At 38.8% G+C, this 26459-nt stretch overlaps 2 protein-coding genes across 36 annotated transcripts in view; both read left to right on the top strand.

Moving 5' to 3' along the window:
• Positions 1–3098, top strand: part of SYNCRIP (synaptotagmin binding cytoplasmic RNA interacting protein) — a 35493-nt gene extending 32395 nt beyond the window's left edge. For all 6 annotated transcript variants that reach the window (XM_063724894.1, XM_054557829.2, XM_009242055.4 and 3 more), the window contains one exon: positions 1–3098. This exon is cut by the window's left edge. The gene's annotated coding sequence lies outside the window, so the exon portion shown is untranslated.
• A 3112-nt stretch (positions 3099–6210) lies between these two features.
• Positions 6211–26459, top strand: part of SNX14 (sorting nexin 14) — a 102297-nt gene continuing 82048 nt past the window's right edge. For 4 of the 30 annotated variants that reach the window (XM_024247878.3, XM_054556833.2, XM_024247875.3 and 1 more), the window contains exon 1: positions 6222–17750. In XM_024247878.3, the coding sequence (XP_024103646.1) occupies positions 17611–17750 (140 nt within the window). In that variant the 5' untranslated portion in view covers positions 6222–17610. 30 annotated transcript variants of the gene reach the window in all.

Raw genomic sequence — 26459 nt, 5'->3', positions numbered from 1 at the left:
CCCCAGTAAATGCAAATTTAACAAGAAAATTAGACATGTCATATGTTCAAAATGCTCATGGCAAACAATCATTTTGCATTCCTGCAAATAAAATTGTTTTATACTGTAAGCTGGAGGCGAGTGTAACTTATTTTTGTAATAAAGTTTTTATTTTTTTTATGTGTCATTAATATAAATGTGTGTTAGTGTAGAAATCTTCTGGTTTAAAAACTTAGAATTGCACACATTTCAGTATGTTTATTTGTACTTACATAATTTTAGAATAGTGGTTGCCAATAGCCTGTATGTTTCACATTAATTGGTTTTTTGTTATCTAAATAAATCATTTTAGTATGTTGTATGTCAGTTACTGGGATAGCTGGGACATAGAGTGTAATTTAAAATTTGTCAATAAGTATTCATTGGAATATATGTAAATGTGCCTTGCCGGTTATTGAAACTTATCTACAAAATGAGTATGGGGTGACAAAAATTAGTTCCTGGTGCTTAATGAAACTTTCTGCCACTGATTTTATATATTACCCCGTGCTTTTTTAAAGTACATCTCTCTCAAAACTTAGTGTAAGTTTGAGGGCTACACAAAACATTTACATTTCATTCTAACATAATGAATATAATAGGTTGTGGAAAGTGGGTAAACTAAATGTAGCCTTCAGTAAAATTGAATCTCAGTGTAATCCTTGGTGCTGGCATTTCCCAGTTCCAAGGAGTTAAATGATCCCATCTAAGAGGTCATTGCCATGCCTATTGGCACTTTACTGTCATAGCATTTTTAAGGGACACTGTCAAGGTGTTTAAGTTCTCAGAATTACTTGTTGGGATTTTAGGACAGGTTTGTTTACTTAAAGTAAGAACTGCATTGTCAAAGTTGAAAGAGGAACACTTTTGTGAGTTCACAAATGTGTTCTTAAGAAAACATTAAAATATGGAGCTCTGGGTTTTCAAGACTATTTGGCATTCTTAGTTTGGGGACTTGGGAGGGAAACTGATAAAAAATTGTGAAGAATTGATGGTTATACTTAAAGAAGGGTAATGTAAACAGTGGTGATGAAATATATACACATCAAGTGAAATTACTTGACAGTGTTCATTTGAATGACTTTGAATTCAAGCCATTATAATTACTTTTAAAATTAAATATCATTTGCACTGTTCTGATAATGGGTGCAGTTTTTGAGCAATATAATCAGAGCTAAATATGCATGTAGTGATTAGTGATGTGAACAATTAACGTTCTGAGAAGAAATACTAACTGTGGTATTTTCAAACTTAAATTTCTGTAGTAAAATCAGTATCAAAGTCTTATCAGATCAAGGAAAAACAGGCAATGCATATAAACATACTTTTGAATGTTGTGTGGCCTATAAAGCAATAATGCAATTTATATGGAATGTCATGGGATATGAGAAATGGAAATGCAAAAATAACTAATCCTTTAGTAAAAATGTCAACATGTTAAAGGGGGAATGTTAACTAATGTAGGTTATTGCTATTTGTGATTTGTTTATGGGTTCTTGGCTTTGACAGCTTCAAAGAATGGACAGTGATAAGTTAAAAGAAATTTTGTATATTGTCAAGGAAAGGGTCTTAAATCCGAGTCAAGTCCCTTCCTTGGGGTAAAAAATGTATTCTTAAAGCATTCTGATGTTAAAAAGAAAACCTAAGTTATCTAACCAAAACAGACGCAAGATTTTGTTTCTGCAGACTACTTGGCAATCAAAAGTGATCATAAATTTAGGTTATCAGTTTTCAGAAAGTTGCTTTGTGAGAAAATTTTGTTAGATATATTCTCCCAAGCATGCTTTTTGTGGAAGGTTTTCAGCCATTGCCACTGAATCAGATGTTAAAAATGAAGCGAAAATTGAGTGTGCAGACACAAAACTGTTGTACACTCATGATTGCAATTTTAGCTTAAGAAACTTTTCTACCAGTTACTGTGAATCTGACTTAAAATGTAAAGTTTCCTCATGATAAAATAGGAACAACATAGAAATGGATTGATGGGGTGATCTGAGTTATTGTATATAAAAGTTTTTAAAGAATAGAATGAACATCAAGCTAGATAGGCAAAAATTGACACATTCAGAACAGCTTTTTTGACTGCGAAGCCAAAAGTTGTCAGAAACATAGCAAAAGATCCCTTCTTATTACAGAGTATTTTACGTAGTCTCTATTTTAAGGGGAGAAATTAAATAGAAGGGCTTCATACATTTAGGAGAGGGTGCTAAAACTTCTCAAGTTCGTAAAACTTACAGGAATACCCACCATGATCATTTTCTCTCTAATTATGTATACCACAAAATTTTCATCTGGCCATAGGAATTTACTGGTGGGTGTAAAATTAATGACTAAAGAACTTAAGTGACAAATACATAAAAGAAACAGACTTGTGGGGATATTGTTTTAAGGTGTATTAATTACTCAGTGATCATACCACTCAATAGGGCATGCCACTACTTTTCTTAAGATGCTAATTATGAAGCAGTGCTCACAGGCATTTTTTAACTAGCAAATTAGTAGATGGACTTTTGGGGTCTGTCACTTTTTAAAAGTATTTAAGACTTAAATTCTATTAGCACCACAGTCTGCCTTCAGTAATACACCTAAAATATTTTTCAGGACCAGAAGCATTCAGTTTGAAAATTTTGCAGATGCAAACCAGTATTATTACTAACGCTCTGGGTCAAAGATTAGGTTTTTAATATTAACAGTAGTCTGGTAAATATTTAGAAGTCTGGCATTGAGAAACAAAAGCTTGTACCTGACTAGTATTTTTATTTAAAAAAATTAGTTCTGTTAGCTTATTTAAATTGTGTTTTATTTATCCATAGAATTTATATTTATTTCATTCCTTTCATCTCACTGAAAACTGTCTGCAGGCCCTTTGATTTGGATTAGATGTGTGAAGTACTGTCTTTTGCCAAAAACCTCAAATTACCTGTTCTTTTCAACGTAGTGGGTTTGTGCTTGTTTGGAGATCAGTTCAAAAACTATCTGTACTATCTGTACTGCCTCTGATGTTAAGATTTTATGTATAGCATAAGGAAGCTAGCTCTGACTATATTTTCCTAAGAATAAAGACCTATTTTTGTAGCATGTCTTAGGATCTCCAGGAGTCCAAGAATTATTGTGGGTGTCCTCCATTTCATCACTCTTCACTTAACAGCTTTTAAGTAGACACTTGGAATCTTTAGAGGTCTGTCGCCCTTTGATTATCCATACATTCGAAGTAACTAGCCAATGGTGAAAAATTCCTCAAGATATCCTCAGTTGCAATCACATTACTGGAAGATGAATAGAATAAATGTATTAGGCTGGTCTTAATTTTTGATGGAAACATTCTGTTGTCACGTACTTGCCATTGGATTTGATAAAGTTAGTAATTTGGAAAGAATCGGGGACTTGTCAATATATTTGTGGGTTTTAGCTTATACCCCTAGGATTTCTTGGTTGCGGGACAAGGAGTTTTGGCCACTTCCATCAGGACAAGACTTTTTAGGTCACTTAGTGCAGGGTTTAGTTTCTATTTTGGATTAACAACATTTATATTGATTATTGAAAACAAGCTTTCATCATTTCAGAACAGTCCTGGAAGTTTGACTTTGAGTGTGGGAGAAGTCCTAATAAACCATTTTGGAAATTAGTGTCTCCAAGTGTTATAGCTTCCTAAAATGGGTTTCTAACACTGGGATCAAAATAAGGTTATTTTAGGATAATATACTGTAAACTTAATTGACAGTCTGATTTTCTACTTTGTCTATAAAGTGGCTTACAACAAGTTCTAATCTAGAAAGGAGTTATAAAGGTTATCTGTAATGTTTATGAATTGTCATCTCTTGCCTTTTTTTAGGCTTTCAGCTGTATTCTGAAAAGGAGATTGTTGTGACAAACTCGTTTTGGAGAGAATTTTAGGAAACCTAAGGGATTTGGCGTTTTATATCATTTTTGATGTGCAGTTTTTGAGTTTTCAGGGCAGAAGGGCAAAAGTATTTGGTGTGGACAAGTTGTCACCACAGATTGAAGAATAAGACCAGGGCTTGCTGACAATAATAAATTTGTTAGAGTTTTGTAGGTTCCATATAGTAAGATTAGGTCTTGTAACTATAGAAACACTATGATACACAAGAAGAGTTCCAACATACATGTTATGGCTCATTAATGGTGTTAACTTTAAGTTGAAATTTGAATAACATGGAATTTGAGTACTGCATCATTTAAACACAAATTTGCTAAAGCTAGGTGCATCTGTATACTAAAACCCTTATGACATCATTTTTAAGAGAATATCTTTAATATGTCAGTATTTATGTTAATTGTTGCTTTAATTGGAAGACTCAGGAATTAGGCCTCCAGTTGGTTTAAGTTTAACACGTCATGAAAAATTAGAAAAGCATATGTACAAATTGTATTTCTCAGTTTTATTTAATATTTGGAATATACTTAGAGGAAAACCAGAAATAAACCATGTTAAAGGTCATCTATAAAAATGGCAGAATACACTTTTCATTTCCACTCTAGAGCCACATGTATACAGTGTAGTTTTGGCAAATTTCGTTCATACCTCTACCTCCTTTGCTTTTTTCCTTGAAATAGTAAAAATTCACATAAATTTGCAGAAATTAAGTTCCTAGGAGTTCTTCAACAGTACTAAAGACAGGTTCCGTTCCCTTTTGGTTTCCTGCCTAACTTCAGTACAGTTAAACATGGAATTAAAAGATGAACAGCCTTTATTGTAAAATTGTCATGTAACAGATCCTAGTTGATCTCTGGTTTCCTGGAGATTTACTTAGCATTTGGGAGAGGATCAACAAAGGGGCACAGCAAGCAGATACTGTAGTTAGTATTATTTTTCCCTTTTTTGCTTACTGTCTATTGATTAGTCTTTAAATTACTAGTACATTTTGTGGTAAATTTCTTTGATTTATTTTACCTCATTTTAGAATGGAAGCTCCTCGAAGGGCAGGGAAATCTGAGTAGGCAGGCATTTAAAAATATTTAAAATGTTGTTCAGTTGGGTGGAAGTTTAGTTTATTTGCCAAATTAGACTTGTGACATGAGAACTTGACAAAGGGAATCAAATATTTCGAACCACTTAATTTACAGCATGGAAAGCTTTTAAAAATGATCACAAAGTGCTAATGATTTAAGTAAATTAAGATGAAGATCCACATTTAAATCATCAACGTGACATTTTAAAAAATTATAAAATTGTCTTGAGGGAACAGTTGGCCTTGTGACTTGTAGATTTTTTTTATATGTTAAAATAACCGTATGTGTAAGTGACTGTTTTCCTTATTTGAAATTAAGAGGAAAAGGGTGCTCATAAATCATTTTTAGCAGTGAACTTAACAGAATCCAGTGCATCAGTTTTCCTTTATGCTGATGTGTAGTTTAATCTGTGCTGCTGAACAAGACAGTATCAATTTATAAGCCCCCTGTCTATAAATTCTTTATGAGGTGAGGAGGGGGTACTTCAAGATGGAACTGTTTTGCTAATGAGCGTCTGGTTGGTTTTGAGTCTAAAGTTTTTATGAGGTTCTTTTGCATAGCAATTTGAAGGTGAGGGAATAATGATACTTGAGAAAAAGCATGAAGCCTAGATAACTAAAAAAGGTGTTGAAAGCAGCTGTTTCCGAGGGTAGTGTATATTGCTTACTCTATCTTAAAATAACTTAGAGAAATGGTTACATACATATGAATAGCCTTATATTTACCTACCAATTGATAGGTAGCTGAAATTCAATAACCTGAATAGTGAGGCTCTGAATTTAAGGTATTATTTCACTATACTATATATACCTCCTAATATCAGTAGTGTGAGTAAAAGTGGTATTTATGTTTATGCTTAGTTGATGTTTTAACTTGATTTTTTAAAATCTAGAAGGACCTTTCCATGGTGTCCACTCCCAGATATCTCCTCTCTTTAGTTCTCTCTTAAAATTTATTTTATTTTTTTAAGAGATATGGTTGGCCGGGCATGGTGGCTCCTGCCTGTAATCCCAGCACTTTGGGAGGCCCAGGGAACAGATCACCTGAGGTCAGGAGTTTGAGACCAGCCTGGCGTCTGGCCAACATAGTGAAACCCTCTCTCTACTAAAAATAACAATAATAAAAAAGTCCGGAGAGTCAGGAGAATCGCTTGAACCTGGGAGGCGGAGGTTGCAGTGAGCCGAGATGGCGCCACTGCACTCCAGCCTGGGCAACAGAGTGAGACTCTGTCTCAAAAAAAAAAAAAAAGGTCTTGCTCTGTTATCCAGGCTGGAAATCTGTGGTGGCACTGTCATAGCTCACTGCAGCCTCGAACTCCTGGGCTCAAGCAGTCCTGCCTCAGCCTCCCAAAGTGCTAGGATTACAGGCATGAGCCACTGTGCCTGGTCTCTTGGTTACGTTTATTACTTGAAATACACTTAAGTCTCTACTTAAATGAATTGTAGCATCTCTGATTCTCATAAGATAAGGAAATAGTACACTGAGTAGTTTTGTTTTCCTTCATTTTCCACTTCCTGTTAGATATCCTTCCTTTCTTACTGTCAGGATTATAATACTTTACAACTGATTACCTTATACTTGCCTCTAGACTGAAGAGAGGCAAAACAACATATGTAATGTACTTGCCCATCCTTGTCCATCACAGCAGTTTATATATGCACAGTCTTGCTCACTCTTGAATGCTAAAAATTTTAAAAGTTACTAGTTTCTTATATGATGCATTGAAATATTAGTTCACATCAGTTTGCTCTTTGTGCTTCTGATTTCCTCGGACATTTGGTGATTCTTTATTCATATTTATCAAAGAAGGATATTAGGAAAACGTGTTGACTTGTCTACTGAGATGGCTTACTGCACGTTCTGTGTGTGTGAGAAAATGAGGACTAGTAGCCTTTATTTTTAGCTTTTGTGGGAGTAGTGAGGCAAGTAGGGTACCCTCTCCAGTGTCAGAAGAGTTTTCAATTGCAGGAGTTCTGACTGCTCTCAGGTTACTCACTTTGAGAGGGAGGTAGACCCTAAAAGCAATTTTACCACTGTCAAGTCTCAGCCCTTTCACTCCTACAAACTAGGAGGTCTTGCTTTTTCCTTCCCACTCATCCCTCCCATGGAAAGTGGCTCCTGTTGTTTGTAGCAAAATTAATATGAGCCTCATCATCTTTTGTATGAAGGAATATGAATTTATCTTTTGTATCTAAATTGTGCAACTTAGTATAAAAGGTGCTAGTTTTAAAATAGAACTGGTAGTAAAATACAGTAGCATGGTGCCACTTCCTGAATTAGGAGAAATCTTAATCTGTATGATCACTTCCATATCACTGCTCATTTAAAATATATTGTCTTGGAAAAGTGAGTAAGTCTTACTTGGAAAGAGAACAGGTACAAAGAGGACATTTTGTGACTAAGGATGCAAATTTAGTGACATTCTTAATTGGGAAAAGCATATTATTTTGGAAGACCTTTTTTTGTTTTGTTGTTTTTGAGACAGGGTCTCTGTTGCCCAGGCTGGAGGGCAGTGGTGCAATCATGGCTCACTGCAGCCTTAACCTCCCCGGCTCAAGCAATCCTTCCACTTCAGCCTCCTAATAGCTGGGACCATGGATGTGTGCCACCATGCCTGGCTAATTTTTATTTCTTTTGAGACGGAGTTTCGCTCGTTTCCTAGGCTGGAGTGCAATGGCGTGATCTCGGCTCACTGCAACCCCTGCCTCCTGGGTTCAAGTGATTCTCCCAACTCAGCCTCCTGAGGAGCTGGGATTACAGGCGCCCGCCAACCATGCCCAGCTAATTTTTGTATTTTTAGTAGAGATGGGGTTTCACCATGTTGGCCAAGCTGGTCTTCAACTCCTGATCTCAGGTGATCCGCCTGCCTCTGCCTCCCAAAGTGCTGGGCTTATAGGTGTGAGCCACCATGCCCGGCCAATTTTTTTATTTTTTGGAGAGATGAGGTCTCCCTATGTTGCTGAGGCTGGTCTCAAACTGGGCTCAAGTGATCCTCCTGCCTTGCCTCCCAGTGTGTTGGGGTTACAGGTGTGAGCCACTGTACCTGGCCTGAAAGGCCTTTTTGGAAATAGGTTCAGAAAATGTTTTCACATTTAGTTTCTGAACATTTAAAACTAAACCATTGAGAATTTCTTTTTCCCCATTCTATTTTAACAGTTTGCCTTTCTGTCTTGTTATTTTCAGCAAGGCAAAATTTTTGGCAGGTAATGAAACTTCATTCCTTATTGTGGCAGGGATCTCAAACCTACTTTCCAGATTTGATGTTCTGGGGTTTGACGAAAATTCACGTTAATTTACTTCTGGAATATATTCTATACTTCTGTCAACTCTGGTGATTAGGGAGTCTGATTTTCTACATAAAGGCAAGTCAAACTTCTTGAGTCACTTTGGCTTCAAGCTATCAAAACAGTTCTTAATTAGGTTTTGTGATATTAAATATTGGCTGATACCAAGGAAGAAACTGACTTGAAAGGTTTCTGGTACCAACAATCTTGGCTAATTTTTTTTTTTTTTTTTTTTTTTTTTGAGAAGGAGTCTTGCTCTGTCGACAGACTGGGGTGCAAATGGTGAGATCTCGGCTCATTGCAGCCTCTGCCTCCTGGGTTCAAGTGATTCTCATGCCTCAGCCTCCCAAGTAGCTGGACTACCGCTCAGCTAATTTTTGTATTTTTAGTAGAGATGGGGTTTCACCATGTTGGCCAGGCTGGTCTCAAACTCCTGACCTCCGGCCATCCGCCTGCCTCGGCCTTCCAAAGTGCTGGGATTACAAGCGTGAACCACTGTGCCCAGCCTAATTTTGGCTAATTTTTCAGTGGTAACAGTATCTGACTAGTCACACATACAAATGTACATACATTGATAGATATATACACACATAATAGGAAACTAAAGAGGGAAATAAATCTTTAATAGACCTAGATCTTTTAGTTAAAATTTATGGACATAAAATGCTCTTAATTTCTTACAGTCGGGTCATTTATTCATATGGCTTTCCCATTCTAACAAACCTGATCTGGCTTGTATATTTATTTTCCACATATACTTACAAAGGTATAGGTTGGTGAAGTAAAATGCTGTCTGTGCATTAATGTAGTTTTCTAATTTCAACGACTTAGGTAGTTTTTTCAGGAGTTCTGGATGAGACACTGAAAATCTGTTAGTCATTGGGCCATTTAATGGAAGCAGCTACGTATAAACATTTAACCTCTCTGAGCCTGAGTTTCCTTGTAAAAAGATATTTTTCCAGCTCTCAATTATATCCTATGAATACAGGATTTATAGGATCGTGTCTTTTTTTTTTTTTTGAAAATTCTGCCTAGAGGACTTTTGACGTTATTTCATTCATGCTTTTATGTGGAGATTTATTTTCACAAAAGAATAAATGTTGCATTAAAAAGTAGACAATTCACCCTGTAATACCTTACATATATGAACATTTGGTACATTATTTTTGTGATAGCTCTTTGAGGGAAAGACAGGGTAAATATGACTCTTGAAAGTTGAGGAAGCTAACACTGAAGCGTATATTTTCTTATATTCTGAGGAGGAAAACTATCAAGCTCTCAGTCCACAAAGCATTATTCCAAGTTATTCCCAAATTTCCCTAAATTACCATGTTAATGCATGAATTGGGAGTTAACCTGAACCATATAGATGTTAGCTTATACATGAATCTACTTTTGTGGGAGTAACTCCATTTTAAAAAGTTTTAGAATAGGTGTTCATTTATTCTAAGTTTCTTAGTTTTGAAATTCTAGTCAAAATTCTCAATGCTAATAGATGAATGAACCTGATAAGTAAATACAAAACAGTCTAACTGCTAAACCAACCTCCTAGATTTTATTTATGTTAATAATTGTTCTCTAACAATTACAGGGCCACCATATAGTCCAAAATAGCATCAGTGTTCTGATTACCAGTGACTCTCCCCAAGTAAACTGTCTTTAGGCTGAAAGTCCACATATTTAATTATCAGTAAAGCATTTTATTGCACCTTTTCTAGTGAGCTTGGTGGTTTTGGAATGATACCTCTTTTAAGTACAGTCTCTGTTGCACTCAGGCTGGAGTGCAGTGGCGCTATCTCGGCTCACTGCAACCTTCGCCTCCCGGTTTCAGGTGATTCTCCCACCTTAGTCTCCAAAGTAGCTGGGATTATAGCCACCATGCCTGGCTAATTTTTCGTATTTTAAATAGAAACTAGGTTTCACCATATTGGTCAGGCTGGTCTCAACTCCCGCCTCAGGTGATCACCTGCCCGCCTTGGCCTCCTAAAGTGCTGTGATTACAGGCATGAGCCACTGCGTCCGGCCTTCCCTCTCTTTTTAAGAGTTGTTCACAGGATACCAGTGTCCCCATATGAAAATTATATATTTTAAAGATGTAACCCTTAGGCATTTATTACATTAACCTTCTTTAAAAATCTTGGCACTTTGCCAGGTTATCTCATCTTCCATCCTTACCTGTTCTTATTTTCCTTTTTCCCTGTATACTTGCTTCCCTGATCACATCTACATTAGAGTCCCATATCACATCTGTGTGGACTCCTCTTTTAGTGTCAGGGCTTGCTTGATCTCTGTTACGTGCAGTTCTGCATTTCAGCTGTCTGCTGAACACATTCAAGTGCTCTTCTCCATCAGCAACTGTCTCATTAATTTCTCACTTCATATCCAGTCACATTTGATCATTTACTTGAAGAGGCCTGAAATGTCCTCTCTATCCAAGTACTACCAGTCCTTTAGGAAGTTCAGATCTGGCATAACTCCTTATAAATAAGTTAAACTACTAAGTGGCACATTTAATTTTGCTAGTTCTCTACATCTAGCTCCAGAGTCTACAACAGTATTGTCAAATAGAAATGAAATGCAAACCACATATGTAATTTTAAAGTTTTATAGTTTGGCCCCAGTTCATCTTTCTAGTTTAATTTTCCATTAATACTGTCTAAAGAAACTGCCTGCCTTGTGTTTCTTTGGCTCATCTCTCAGCTTCTGATGTCTGGAATTCTGCCCCATTTTCTTCAACCAAAATAGGTTAAAATCATTTTACTATAGGCACATTAGAACTACCAACATCATATCCCTGAGGAAAAAGTACAGTTTGGAGAACATTAAGATAAAAGTCTTGGCTTTGCCTTCTGGGGCAAATAAGGCTATTAGCTGATTTTTCTTTTCTTGGTTTTGTTTTTTTGAGACGGAGTCTGGCTCTGTCACCCAGACTGGAGTGCAATGGTGCAATCTCGGCTGACTGCAACCTCTACCTCCCGAGTTCAAGCGATTCTTCAGCCTCAGCCTCATGAGTAGCTGGGATTACAGGCACGTGCCACCACGCCCAGCTAATTTTTGTATTTTTTAGTAGAGACAGAGTTTTGCCATGTTGGCCAGGCTGGTCTCAAACTCCTCACTTCAAGTGATCCGCTCACCTCAGCCTTCCAAAGTGCTGTGAATACAGGCATGTGCCACTGTGTCCAGCCTTTATTGTGGTATTGGTTTGTGATACAAAAAATTTATCAGCCTCTGCTTAAAGGTAACTTCAGGAGCAAAAGTATACTTTTATTATTTTTTTTTGTCTTGCTCTGTTGCCCAGGCTGGGTTGAAGTGGCAGCATCTCGGCTCTCTGCAGCCTCGACCTCTGGGGCTCAAGGGATCCTCCCACCTCAGCCTGGGACCACAGGTGTTTGCCACTACACCCGGCTAATTTTTTTTGTTTTTTTGAGGCAGAGTCTTGCTCTGTCACCCAGGCTGAAGTGCAGTGGCATGATATCAGCTCACTGCAACCTCCACCTCCTGAGTTCAAGTGATTCTCCTGCCTCAGCCTCTCGAGTAGCTGGGAATATAGGCATGCACCACCATGCCTGGCTAATTTTTGTATTTTTAGGAAAGACGAGGTTTCACCATGTTGCCCAGGCTGGTCTGGAACTCCTGACCTCAAGTGATCTGCCTGTCTCTGCCTCCTAAAATGCTTAGATTACAGGCATGTGCCACCGTGCTTGGCCCCTAATTTTTGTTGTTGATTTTTTTCATGTAGAGAGGTTTCACCATGTTGCCTAGGCTGAAAGCCACAGTTTTAAAACATCTGATGTCACTTGAAAATCTGATATTTCTATGCTTTGCAATAGCAGGAACCTTCAGAATCGTTTAAATTATTACTGCTACCCTTACAATGTTTTTGGGAGTGTGCATCTGGTAATTACAATCTTCTTTCCTCCACCATGGTAAGTAATAGTTTCATATGTTGCTTTACATAGTAGAAACACGATGAAACTTGGCAGAGGCTGAAGAGTAAATAGATTTAAACCAATTTAAAAATAATTATGTTAACATTTGAAAACACAGTACTTGCAAGGGACTATCTAGATAGGGATATTTCTCCTAAGTGTCTTAACTCTGAAGCTACTTAAATGCCCCACAAAAATTGCTCTAGTTCTGCCATCAGTGTTTCTGTGAGCATTCCTAAAGCTTTCTTTTTAGCCACAAGAAATAACTGAAAGCTGATGTTTTTAACTATATATAAGCATTTTTTTGTTTTGTTTTTAACTAAAAATAGAAGTGATAGAACTGTTCTCTGAACATCTGGGGACAGCAGAGTTCTTAATCGTCTTGAGTACTTAAGGATATATCTTGAATTATTTCACAAAATTGACTATAGGACATAATGCTAAAAATTCAGACTGTTTTAGAATCTTGTGTTCATATGAGTTAAAGAAAAATTCAAATAGTAACTGTCTTTGACTATATAAGGAAAATTTTACAATAAAAATTTTCAAAATTATTATTCAAGATTTATATTTAGATATATTAATTTGAGTTTATTTTCTGGAATCAGCTTGCCAAAAGAGGAAAAGTTTATTTTTAGTGAAGGTAAAAACTGATTTTAATTATTTGGTAGCAACCCTTACTAGTAGAATAAGAGCTGAAGTACCAATATTAGTGATTTTCACAGTTCTGAAGGTTGCATGGTGGTTTTTAGGACAACAGTGAAGAGCTTTAATTTTTATGTTTTGGGAAATAGCTTGTGAGAGGTAAGGATTGCATAGTTTTTCCAAAATATTTTATGAAGTTAGTGAAGTCAGTTGAAATGTGTATTTAAACATTTGAAGGATATAGTTAACATTTTTTTTAATGAGAGGAAACCACTGTCTGTAGTTCAGAAATAAGATGGAGTGTTTTACTTATTTAAGGGGTAGTTTAAAAAGTAAACAAAAGCATTGGCCTACAAGAGAAAGGTGATGTTGGATTATAAGTGCTTTTTCTAATCGTTAATATTCATCAACAGGTGAGTATATTTTCAGTTTCCAAGCAGTTATTAATTTACATTTTCTCAAATTATAACTAGCTTCCTGCTTCTCCAAAAGTGAGGCTTAAGAGGATGGCTATTTCATCATAAATTAGAAAAACGACTACAAATATGAAATGGTTAATTTTTTGGTACTAAGATAATGAGACCATCCAGAATTTTATGATCAAAACATGTCTTTTACCCACGGAGTATCTGTAGTTGAGCCACTGGCTCTATAACATTGTTAGTTCTTTGTATCTTCCCAATGAAGGTTTTACCTCATGGCCATAAAAATAAAAGAGGGTTAAATGTGAAAATAACTGCATTTTGAACATCTCAGACCCTCCACTCGTAAAAATTACTTAATGTTCCTTTTCCTTGAATTACATATTTTCCATTGTAATAAGTTCTTGTTTTGAAAACCAAGGAAAGGAACATTTTTGGAAGAAAGCAGTTCAGTGGCCTCTTTAACAGGTGTTTTATCAAGAGGTTGATATGGAGGGATAGGTTGTGGGGGAGAAGAGGGTGTTATGAAATGTAAAATTAAGGCTGTAAAAATAACATTAGGAATGCCACAAAAGGTGAAATATAAACCATGATCATTTGAGACAAGGGAAAAACAGGGCTTTGAAAATGCCTGTCATGTGATAGGAGGCATCTGTAAGGGAGAGACTGAAATGGCTCCCGGGGTGTAGTATATCCATCCTCTTCCCGATATACCTGTGCCATACAAATAATGACCCTCAACACGTTAAAATGTGGTTTACATTCAGGGTCATCAGAGTTTAGGCCTAATTTCTGCAATTCAGGTATTCATCATTACCTTGCAAACTTACTTTACCAACATAAAAAGCATTTTGCTGGTGTGGTGGGGAGAATCAGGTTAAATTAAGTAGAAGCATTTTGGAAACTTTGCCTAGTACTTCATGAGTTTTGCAAATTATAAGTGAAAACAGAAAAGTCCTATTTGCTCACATTATTTCCCACAGGCCTTTCCAGATCTTTATAGCTAAAAATTTCCCTTTTGCCATTAACTGTCATTTAAAAAAAAAAAAGATTACAGTCTTTATGTATAAAACCGCTGCCCTTTATAACATTTTATGTGACTTGTTTGCTTCACTAGATTGTAAGCCTTTGGAGGTCAGAAAAAAATGCATCTAAATTAATTGTATCTGCCACCACATCTAGCACAGTGCCTTACACTTATTTGCTATTCAATAAATATATTCATTAAAATAATGGACATATTACTGGATTGCAGTTTAATGTCTATGAGCCCTTTAAATGCATTATCAAAGTTTTAACTTTTTATAGTTTGTCAGTGTACACCTAGCATATATGTGACCTTTGTAGCATTTATAAAAAATTTACACATTTAATTGTACTGGCTCTCCACAGCTAGCAGAGTCTATAACAGTACTGTGTAGTAGAAATATAATGCAAGCTACATATGTAATTTTAAGGTTTCTAGCTACAGTAAAGTAAAAATTAGGCAGTTATTTCCAAAACATTTAATATGTAATTGCCTTAAAACTAATTTTAATTTACATTTAATACAGTTTTCATGGTTAAGTCTTTGAAATGTGATAGGTACTTTAAACATCACAACAAACCACATTTCAAGTGCTCAATGGCCACATGTGGCTACTGACTATTGTATTGGTGCAGATGTAGAAGTTTAGCGAAGGCAGCCAGCCTTTCTGGACCTTGGTTTTCCTAGAAATCAGGTATTTAATATGTCATTTTCATTTTAGGTTGTTGTAATCCAAATAAAAGCTAATTGGTTTAGCTCATTATTGTCATGTTCATAAAGCCATAAAATTTGAAAAAATAATTTTGTGTTAAGCATTGTACAGAGATATTTAAGAGGTACTTTCCACCCATTTTTGCCCCCGCCCCCCACCTCAGTTTTGTGAAAATAGCTCTGTTTTAGAGTTGAGGTAGGAGTGAGATAGATGAAGTTAATCTTGCTAACATGTTGCTAGTAGGAGATAGAGCTAGTTTCAGAACCAGGGTTGATTGTGGATATTCCATATAACCTCTCAAAAGTTCAGAACTTAACAAGGTTGGGGAAAAAATTCCGAGCTCTGTGCGTGTAAAGGTGGATTCTAGACCATAGGCTAAAGACATTTAATGAAATAAAGGTTATTTCCTTAGATGAGGTCCGTAGTGACAGAAATTGAATTATGTTTCTTGCTTTAGGTGTGGAAATTCTCTGCCATAAACAATTTCCTTATGGCTGAAGTTTATTACATTTTTTTTCCTTTTCTAATCATAAGAGCAATTTGGAAATTTAAATTATCTATTGTCTAGTTAACTTATTCTAATTGCCTCTAAGAAATCAGATGGGAAAGAAGTCTTTTAATTGGATGTTGTAGTGATGTCTGATTTGAACAGAACTCAAAACATTTTGTCTTTAAAATATACTGGCTCTTGGTGAAAAGAGTAATTTCAAAATAAGGCTTTAAAAGGAAGCAAAAGTTTTAAACAAAATAAAAGGCAACATAATTTACCAGACAGGTTAATAACTTACATTATTTGTCATGGGATTAGTTTTTTAAAAAGTAATTTACAAAAGTGTAAAGCACTCAAGTCCATAGGAGGCACTTGATACATGTAGATCCACTCAACACCTATTTTAGTATAAACAGATAATTCAAAGACGCTTAAAAACTGCCAAAGTGAAATTAATAAATGTTTAAATATGTACCTAGAAACATTAAAAAGTGGTAAGCTTTCCAATGATGTTACACTGTAGTCTTTTAAATGGTTTAGTCACAAACAGAAAGGTATATTTGTGATGTTTAGACAATAATATCTAATCGTGAGGATCAGTGAAATTGTTTACTTTTATACACCACTGTGGAATTGGTACCACCATTCTACAAAGCAGTTTGACTGTATCAAGAATGTTTTTACCCTTTGACCCAGTAATTGTATTAAAGTTGATTCTAAATAATTAGAAATGTGCATAGGTTTATCATCAAGGATGGTAATATCAATGGACTTTAGTGGTTAGCAATAATGGAACAGGATGGTACATTATGATAAAGGATAATAATGCATCATTAAAAATGCATATTTTTGTAATACGGGAAAATACTCATGAAACTACATACACCATTAAAAAACATTTGTTTCCCCACTTTGAAGGATAAGATCCTAGGAAAGAGATGACAGGCGCAGGCTCTGTCTTTAGAACGTGTTCAAATCCCGGCTTTGTTAGTTTTATGATCCTAAGTTCCTTTCTGTCTCAGTAATTTGCCTGTATAATGATTGAAACTATAGTACTGTACCTACACCATGGGGTGAATGCATGAAGGTCAAATGAAAGTGCTTAGTGTCTGTACCGCGTAAGTAAATTTTAGCGATAATAGTCTTCCTGCATCTCTGATTGTAGCGGACAATACAGAAAAAAAAATTTGGAAATGTGATGAATTAGTAAAGGGAAAACCCCATGAGACTGTATAAGAGGGATTTTACCTAATCTGCCAACCTGCCTCTTCCAAGCACTTGGATTTTGGTTGGGCTCCCAGAGCCGGCGTGAATTGAGCTCTACCCTTGCCCATGAGCGCGCAAAACAGATTTTGTTGGTGGGGTGGCGGCCTGTTGAGTTGTAGTCTTTATTCTAGGGCTGTTTTACTCGCCACCCCCCCAGCTCCCAACACACCCCTTTTAAAATACCGACTCAAAGGCGTCCTCCTATCCCCCTCTCCCTTAGGCGTCACGCAAAGCTCGGACCTGCCCCCACCCGGAGCCGAGTGTACGGTGAGGCGCGGAGCGTTGCGGGGTCGGGAAAACGCTACCACCCGCTCCATCCCTCTGCGGGTTCGTGTCACGAAGACTACAGTTCCCAGCAGGCTCCACGAGCTGCGGTTGCCCCTCAGGCAGCGCCTGGCGGCTACCGGGGTGCTGTAGTTTCTTCCGGGCTCCCTACAACCTTCTTCCCTCTCCTCCGCAATACAGGCAGTTACTGGGTGCTGGGGCTGTCCTTTGATTCCCGGAAATGGCCGGTCGCCAGTGTTGTCAGAGTTTCCACGGAAGACTGCGCGCTACTCCCGCCAGGAGGGCGGAGCGGCGAGACGCTAGAGGCTTTGAGCTGGGTGACGACTTCGGGCACGTTCTACGGCCGTTCCTCTTGTCGGCTGGGGACGCCGGCCGCGCACGCGCGGCGGGGGGCGTGGGGCTGGGCCCAGCCGGACGCGACCGCAGCCTGCGGGGACTAACTGCCGGTAGGCGTCTGTGTGCGCCGCCAAGTCGGTGGGGCGGGGACGCGAGGTGTGGATGGGGGGTCGCCTTGACCTCTGTCTCAGCCAGTAGCGCAGTCTCGGCCTCGCAGTTACGGAGATGGTGCCCTGGGTGCGGACGATGGGGCAGAAGCTGAAGCAGCGGCTGCGACTGGACGTGGGACGCGAGATCTGCCGCCAGTACCCGCTGTTCTGCTTCCTGCTGCTCTGTCTCAGCGCCGCCTCCCTGCTTCTTAACAGGTAACGCCGCAGCGCGGAGCCTGGGCGGCGGCTTTTCTCCGAAGGTGCGGACGCCCGGCCCGTGCTGCTTAACCGTGTGGAGGCCGCGTAGCTGCGGGACTGGGGACCAGTGGGGAGAGCGAGCTCCGCAGAGGAGCGGCCTCCGAGAGCACGGCGGAGCGTCGGGGCCGGAAGCACAGGCCGGTGGGGTGGGGTTGATTGCCTCCTTTCTCGAGGCTTCGTCTCCTGAGCTACGTTTTTCTCATCCATTTCTCAAAACGAGTCCTTCATCTTCGTTGCTTTTCAAAAGTGAAATCCGTGTATCGGCTCAAATTGAAACTGTACAGAGGCAGTCAAGTCAGCTGACGGAGGAGTGTTCAAGGTCCAGTTCGTAGCCGCAATTTTAGGCGGAATCCGCACACCTCCAGCGCGTTCTTCCATCTCCCCACCCCCCACCCCCTCAGCTTGCAGCTGAAGCTTTTCCCGCAGTATTGTTGAATAAAACAGACGATCATAAAGATTTGTCGGACAGAAATCAGAAAGCAAAGTGGTACCCGTCCCAACATCCCTAGAATTTTTTTTTTTTTGAGACGGAGTCTCGCTCTGTCCCCCAGGCTGGAGTGCAGTGGTGCGGTCTCGGCTCACTGCAAGTTCCGCCTCCTGGGTTCACGCCATTATCCTGCCTCAGCCTCCCGAGTAGCTGGGGCTACAGGCGCCCGCCACCACGCTCGGCTAATTTTTTGTATTTTTTTTTTTTTTAGTAGAGACGGGGTTTCACCGTGTTAGCCAGGATGGTCTCGATTTTCTGACCTCGTGATCCGCCCGCTTCGGCCTCCCAAAGTGCTGGGATTACAGGTGTGAGCCACCGCGCCCAGCCACATCCCTAGAATATTCTTAAGAGGACTTGATGCCACCATCCCCAAAAAAACCTGAAATATTCCGAAAGGTTAAAGTTGGTAAATTCAATTGACATTTTGAAATCAGAAGATTCTGCCCCCGAAATAAACTTGTTTTGCTTCATTTTACTATTTCAAGAAATTGTTGCGATGCAATAGGTAGTAGAGGAGACTTTTCCATTAAAATTAACACCAGATTTGCTTTTGGTGGAAAGAAATCTGAGATAGTTGTCATTGACAGCATCCGCATGCTGTTTTCTCTGATGTTTTGAACAGGCAACCATTCTTAACTCTTTATTTTAAGGTAGTTGATTCCCAAGGATAGCAACAGGGAGGAATGCGCAAGGAATTTGGTAACTTCATTTTTCTCTGGCGTAACCATTATTTGTGACTATGTTGAAGTTAGATTTCTTCTCTAAAAGTGGCCTTGCTTTCTTGTTGATTCTTGGTTTAAATATTATTGAGCTTAAATAGTAGTTGATGTTTTACTGAGAAGTGTGCTTTGTGATGGTGAGATGTTTGAACTGTAGGAGTGTGGGAGAAGTGGGATCCTTAACAGAGGGAAAACTAATTATTATTTGCTTTCTGTCATCTGGAAGGTATTCCAAGCTAGACTAACAGGTTTAGTATGAAAGAAATGTAAGCTTCATATGATTTTTATTTTTATTATTTTTTTTGAGACGGAGTCTCACTCTCTTGCCCAGGCTGGAGTGCAGTGATGCGGTCTCGGCTCACTGTAACAGCCACCTCCCAGGTTCAAGTGATTCTCATGCCTCAGCCTCCAGAATAGCTGGGACTACAGGTGGGCACCACCATGCCTGGCTTTTTTTGTATTTTTAATAGAGACGGACGTTTCACCATGTTGGCCAGGCTGGTCTCGAACTCCTGATCTCAAGTGATCCACCTACCTCAGCCTCCCAAAGTGCTGGGATTACAGGCGTGAGCCGCCTCAGGCAGCCCATATTATTAACTTTTGTCCATGGATTCTTACCTACCTCTTTTGGGAACTGGGTCAGTTTAGGTTTCTAAGGTAGGAGAGCCATCTAGTAGGAGCAGGTTGAACTAGATTTCTGAGGTCATCTACTTATGGTCATAACATTTAGTGTTATGTGTTATTAAAAAGTCATAGGATGCCATCTGATTTGTATACCATCTAACCTGTACCCTGTATTCCTTTTATGCAGAGAAGTTAGGAAATACAGGTAAGTGTTACCTGAGTGGTTGGGTTTATGAGTGAAGCTGTTTTTGCATATGTTTTGGTGTTTTCCATTTGTTACTGCTGTAGTCAGCAAAAGTGATTTTAAACACTGTAGAACTGTCTTGAATAAAACAATGATTATGTATCCCTTTTCCAGGAAAAATCTTTTGGAAGGTGCCGGATGGTGTATGTAGCATGCTTTTCAGTGTATATATGTGATTAAAAAAAAAAAAAAAAAAAACTTATGTGTGTATTCATGTACACACACACACAACACAGATGATAAGAGTATCTCTGAAATGTTGTTATACAAGAAAACATGGGCCCTTCTGAGATGGGGTATACTAGGTACATCTATTCTGAAATAAAAAATAATTTTATATGAAGTTGATCCTTGAACAGTGCAGAGATTAGGGCCACTGACCCCTATGAGGTCAGAAATCGGAGTGGAATACCATGGGATCCATACAAAGTACCACTAATGATACTGGGAGTACTCCCAAGAAGCAGAGAAAAGTAATGACATTATAGAAAAAGTGAAATGCTTGGTAGGTACTATGGATTGAGGTTTGCAGCTGTGATTGCCTGCCATTTCAAGATAAATAAATAGAGTGTAAGGACCATTGTGAAAAAAGAAAAGGAAATTCATGAAGCTGTTGCTGCAGCTATGCCAGCAGGTGTGAAAACTTAGTACTTTTTGCAAAGTACCATTTCATGTTTTATTGAAAATTTAGCTTTTATGTGCGGGCAGAATTGCTATGAGAAAGACGTACATATAAACTAATGTATAAACTAATACTATTCAAAAACAAGTGAAGTCGTTGTATAACAGCTTAAAGCAAAAGGAAGGAGAAGGATCTAAAACTGGGTAATTTAATGCCAGCAAATGATAGTTTGATAATTTTAGGAAGAGGTCTGGCTTAAAAAATGTCAAGGGAACTGGAGAAAAATCCTCTGCTGACCAACAGGCAGCAGATGAGTTCCCAAACACCATTCAGAAAATCATTGAGGAGAAAGTATTAAATATATCTTCCTGAATGGGTGTTTTTTTGTAAAAGCAAGTTTATTAAGAAAGCAAAAGAATAAAAGAATGGCTACACTGTAGGCAGAGCAGCCCTGAACAGGCTTTTAATGCTGGTGAAAGTGACCTGTTTTGGAAAAAAATGTCACAAAGGACATTTATTAGTAAGGAAGAGAAATGAGCACCAGGATTTAAGGCAGGAAGGTATACGCAAATTCTTCTGTTTTATGGACATGCAGTTGGGTTCCTTGTCTATGAAGTGTCTAACCCCCGAGCTTTGAAGGAAAAAGATAAGTACCAGCTGCTAGTCTTGTGGTTGTATAAGGAGGCCTGGACAACAAGAATCGTTCTTTCTGGATTAATTTCATTGACGCTTTGTCCCTGAAGTCAGGAAGTACCTTGCCAGCAGGGATTGCCTTTAAAAATTCTTTTGATACTGGACTATGCCCCTGGCTACCCAGAACCCCATGAGTTCAACATCAAAGCCGTGGAAGTGGTCTACTTGTCCCCAGACATAATGTCTCTAATTTAGCCTCTAAATCCAGGGGGTCATAAAGACCTTTAAGGCATTACACGTGGTACTCTATGGAAAGGATTGTCAGTGCTGTGGAAGAGAACTCCAATAGAGAGAACATCATGAAAGTTTGGAAGGATTACACCATTGAAGATGCAGTCATTGTTACAGAAAAAGCCATAAAAGCCATCAGGCTTGAAACAATAAATTACTGGTGGAGAAACTACGCCCAGGTGTTGTGCGTGACCTCACAGGATTTACACCAGAGCCAATCAAGGAAATCATGAAAGAGATTGTGGATATGACAAAAAAGGTCTTTCAGCATAAGGATCTTACAGAAATTCAAGAGCCAGTAGACATCACACCAGAGGAATTAACAATATAACTTGATAAAGATGAGTGCTTTGGAACCAGTGCTAGACAGTGAGGAAGAAGACTTTGAAGAAACAGTGCCAGGGGCCAAATGCAGTGGCACATGCCTGTGACCCCAGCATTTTGGGAGGCCAAGGTGGATGGCTCACTTGAGCCCTGGAGTTCAAGCCTGGGTAACACGGTGAAACCCCGTCTCTACAAAAAATACAAAAAATGTAGCTGGATGTGGAGGTACACGTCTGTAGTCCCAGCTACATGGGTGGCAGAGGTGGGGAAGATCAGTTGAGCCTGGGATGCAGTGTGCGAGACCCTATCTCAAAAAAAAAAAAAAAAAAAAGTGGTGCCAGAACACAAATTGACAGTAGACAATATGGCAGAAGGTTTTCAATTATCAAGACTGCTTTTCACTTCTTTTATGACGTAGACCCTTCTTTGATACTGGCACTGAATCTAAAGCAAATGGTAGAAGAAAGATCAGTACTACATAAAAATGTTTTTAGAGAAATGAAACAGCAAAAAGTCTGGCAGAAATCATGATGTACTTCCATAAGGTCGAGTGTGCCTGCCACTTCTGCATCCCCTTCTACCTCTTTCACCCCTGCAATTCCTCCAACAGCAAGATCAACCCCTCCTCTTCAGCCTACCCAGTGTGAAGACAAGATGAAGACCTTTGTGATGATCCACTTCTACTTAATAGTAAATATGTTTTCTGTTCCTTATGATATTCTTAATAGCATATTGTTTTCTCTAGCTTACATCGTTGAAAGACTACGTATATAATACATATATAAAATAAGTACTAACCAACTATTACTGTGTTGGTAAGGCTTTTGGTCAACAGTAGACTATTAGGAGTTAAGTTTTGGGGGAGTAAAAAGTTGTATGTGGATTGTTGACTGCGGGGAGACCAATGTCTCTATATTGTCTTTATCTGACTTAGGAATTAAAATTATATTAGCCTATTTATTTATTTATTTATTTATTTATTTATTTATTTATTTTGAGACGGAGTCTTGCTCTTTGCCCAGGCCAGACTGCAGTGGCGCTATCTTGGCTCACTGCAAGCTCCACCTCCCGGGTTCATGCCATTCTCCTGCCTCAGCCTCCCGAGTAGCTGGGACTGCAGGTGCCCACCACCACGCCCGGCTAATTTTTTTTTTGTATTTTTAGTAGAGATGGGGTTTCACTGTGTTAGCCAGGATGGTCTCGATCTCCTGACCTCGCGATCCACCCGCCTCGGCCTCCCAAAGTGCTAGGATTACAGGTGTGAGCCACCATGCCTGGCCTTATTTATTTTTTTGAGACAGTCTCAGTCCATCACCCAGGCTAGACAGTGGCATGATCTTGGCTCACTGCAACCTCTACCCCCTGGGCTCAAGCAGTCCTCCCACTTCAGCCTCCCAGTAGCTGGGACTATATATAGGCTGAGCTAATTTTTTAAGTTTTTTTGTGTACAGACGAGGTTTCACTATATTGCCCAGGCTGGTCTCAAACTCCTGACCTCAGGAGATCCCCTTGCCTCTGCCCCTCCCAAAGTGCTGGGATTACAGGAGTGAGCTGTCGTGCCTGGCCTAGCCCTTTAAATGAGCAGTTTCCACACCCACCCCACCCCCTGCTCCTCCCCCGCTGAAGCAGTTTGTATAAGGTATGTATCTGTTTCATGAAAGTTTGGTAAAACCATTTGGGTCAGGGGCCTTTTATTGGCAACCAGGATTCTAATTACTATTTTAATTTCTTTAATGATAATTGGTCTATTCAAATTCTCTAATTTTTCACTTACTAGTTGCTAGCATTTTTATCTTTTAAAAAATTTATTTAAGGCGGGGTGTGGTGGCTCATGCCTGTAATTCTAGCACTTTGGGAGGCCAAGGTGGGAGGATCACTTGAGCCCAGAAGTTCAAGACCAGCCTGGGCAACATGGCGAAACCCCGTCTCTCCAAACAAGTAGTTGGTCATGGTGGTGTGTGCCTGTAGTCCCAGCTACCCAGGAGGCTGAGGTGGGAGGATCACTTACTTGAGCCTAAGAGGTCGAGGCTGCAGTAAGCTCTGATCATGCTACTGCATTCCAGCCTGGGATGACAGAGCGAGACTCTGTCTCAAAAAAATTTTTAAAAAGTTATTTTATATGGGTTTTCCATGTATTAATATATAGTTGTTCATAGTCTTATTTTTTATTTCAGTATAGCTATGGTTACTTTTTTCATTCTGTGTTTTATATATTTGTATCCTTGATCTGTCTTGCTAGAGGTTTGTCTTTTTAATTAACTTTTGATATTGAAGATTTCCAAGCATACATAAGAGAGTGTAAAAAACTTGCAAGCACCCATTACTCAACTTTAACAACTATCCATATTTCGCCATATTTTTTTTTTTGCCTTATCTTTTTAAGAAATGTCTTGTAGAGTGGGTGAGGTGGCCCATGCCTGTAATTCTAGCTCTCTGGGAGGTGGAGGTGGGAGGATAACTTGAGGCCAGGAGTTGGAGATGAACCTGGGCAACATAGAAAAACTCTGTCTCTCTCTCTTTCTTTTTTTTGAGATGGAGTCTCACTTTGTCACCTAGGCTGGAGTGCAGTGGCGTGATCTTGGCTCATTGCAATCTCCACTTCCTTGGTTCAAGGGATTCTTGTGCCTCAGCCTCCCAAGTAGCTGGGATTACAGGCATCCACCATCATGCCTGGCTAATTTTTGTGTTTTTAGTGGAGACCCCCAACATGGGGTTTTGCTGTGTTGGCCAGGCTGGTCTCAAACTCCTGACCTCAAGTGATCTGCCCACCTCGGCCTCCCAAAGTGCTGGAATTACGCACCTGGCCAGAAAGACCCTGTCTGTACCAAAAAAAGAAAAAAAATAGTGAGCCTATGGTCCTAGCTACTCGGGAGGCTGAGGTGGGAGGATTCCTGGAGCCAAGAGTTCAAGGCTACAGTGAAATATGATTGTGCCCCGACACTCCAGCCTGGGTGACAGAGCAAGACCCTGTCTCTATAAAAGATAGAAATAAAAAAAAATCACTTCTATACAAAACTATAATATTACAAAATTAACAATAATTGGTTAATATCATCTAATAACTACTCCATAATAAAATTTTCCCTATTGAGTAAAAATGTATAGTGCAATTGTTCTAATTGGTATCTAAACAAGTTCTCGTATTTGGTTGCTATGTCTCAAGCTTTTCTAAATGTCTTATAATCTAGAATAAGGGTTGACACATTTTTTTCTGTAAAGTGTTAGGTAGTAAATATTTTAGGCTTTGTATACCATGCTAGGTCTCTGTTGCTTATTCTTCTTTTTAAAAAACCCTTTAAAAATGTAAAACCTTTCTTAGTATGAGGGGCATACAAAAACAGGTATACTTTTGTCCACAGGCCATCATTTGTCAACTGCTGATCTGGAAGATCCCTCCTCACCATTTTTTTCTCCTTGCCATTGACTTGTTGAGGAAACTGGATCATTTGTTCACATTCTGGATTTTGTTGTGGTTTCCTTGTAGTGTCTTGTTTTTTAATCCTCACATTTGTGTTTTTGGTAGTCACGGTGTTTGATCTATAGGCTCAATTAGATTTAGTTGTTTTTTTTTTTTTTTTTTTTCTGTTGGGGAGAGTGGTGCAAGAAGACTTTAGTGGTGCCATGTACATTCCATTGCATCACATCAGTGGATATGTAAGATGGGGTTGCTTCACTTTTAATGGATTCAGTTAATGTCCACCAATACTGTGTCCAACAAACTTACTCTTTGGTTTTACCATTTATTTATTTCCTGAATCAGTTACTGAATTATGGGTTACAACATGGTTATTCTCTAATTCTCTCATTTCTTCTGTATTTTTAAGTTTGATTCTTTTTTGTAGAATTGCTTTACTCCATCCATTAGGTCTATTTAGTTATTCTGATAGGTAGTTCAAATTGGAAAAGTAGGATAAATGCTTACTCTTTATCGATTTTTAGAGTAATAATTGGTACCCTAGTAACCTCCATTAGTATCCAGTTAGAAGTTTGGTTGTTTTATTAATTTTTCCAAAGAACTAGCTTATATTTTGTTAATTTGTCATTGTTGTCTATTTTGTTGATTTCTGCTCTTGACTATTTCCTTCCTTTTCATGTGTTTGGATTTATTGTTTTTCCCCCCAAGTTTCTGAATGCTTAGCTTATTGGTTTACAGTGTTTTTGTTGTTGTTGTTGTTTGTTTTTTTTTTAAATTATACTTTAAGTTCTGGGATACATGTGCAGAACATGCAGTTTTGTTACATAGGTATACATGTGCCATGGTGGTTTGCTGCACCCTCAATCCATCATCTACATTAGGTATTTCTCCTAATGCTATCCCTCCCCCAGTCCCCGCTCCCCAACAGGCCCTGGTTTGTGATATTCCCCTCCCCTGTGTCTATGTGTTCTCATTGTTCAACTCCCACTTAAGAGTGAGAACATGCAGTGTTTGGTTTTCTGTTCCTGTGTTAGTTTGCTGAAAATGATGGTTTCCAGCTTCATCCATGTTCATGAAAAGGACATGAACTCATCCTTTTTTATGGCTGCCTAGTATTTCATGGCGTATATGTGCCAATTTTCTTTATCCAGTCTGTCATTGATGGGAATTTGGGTTGGTTCCAAGTCTCTGGTATTGTGTATAGTGCTGCAATAAACAAATGTGTGCATGTGTCTTTATAGCAGAATGATTTATAATCCTTTGGGTATATACCCAGTAATGGGATTGCTGGGTCAAATGGTATTTCTG

This window comes from Pongo abelii, chromosome 5 (assembly GCF_028885655.2).
Source record: "Pongo abelii isolate AG06213 chromosome 5, NHGRI_mPonAbe1-v2.0_pri, whole genome shotgun sequence".
NCBI classification, from domain to species: Eukaryota; Metazoa; Chordata; class Mammalia; order Primates; family Hominidae; genus Pongo; species Pongo abelii.
This window is presented reverse-complemented; position numbering and strand designations above follow the sequence as displayed.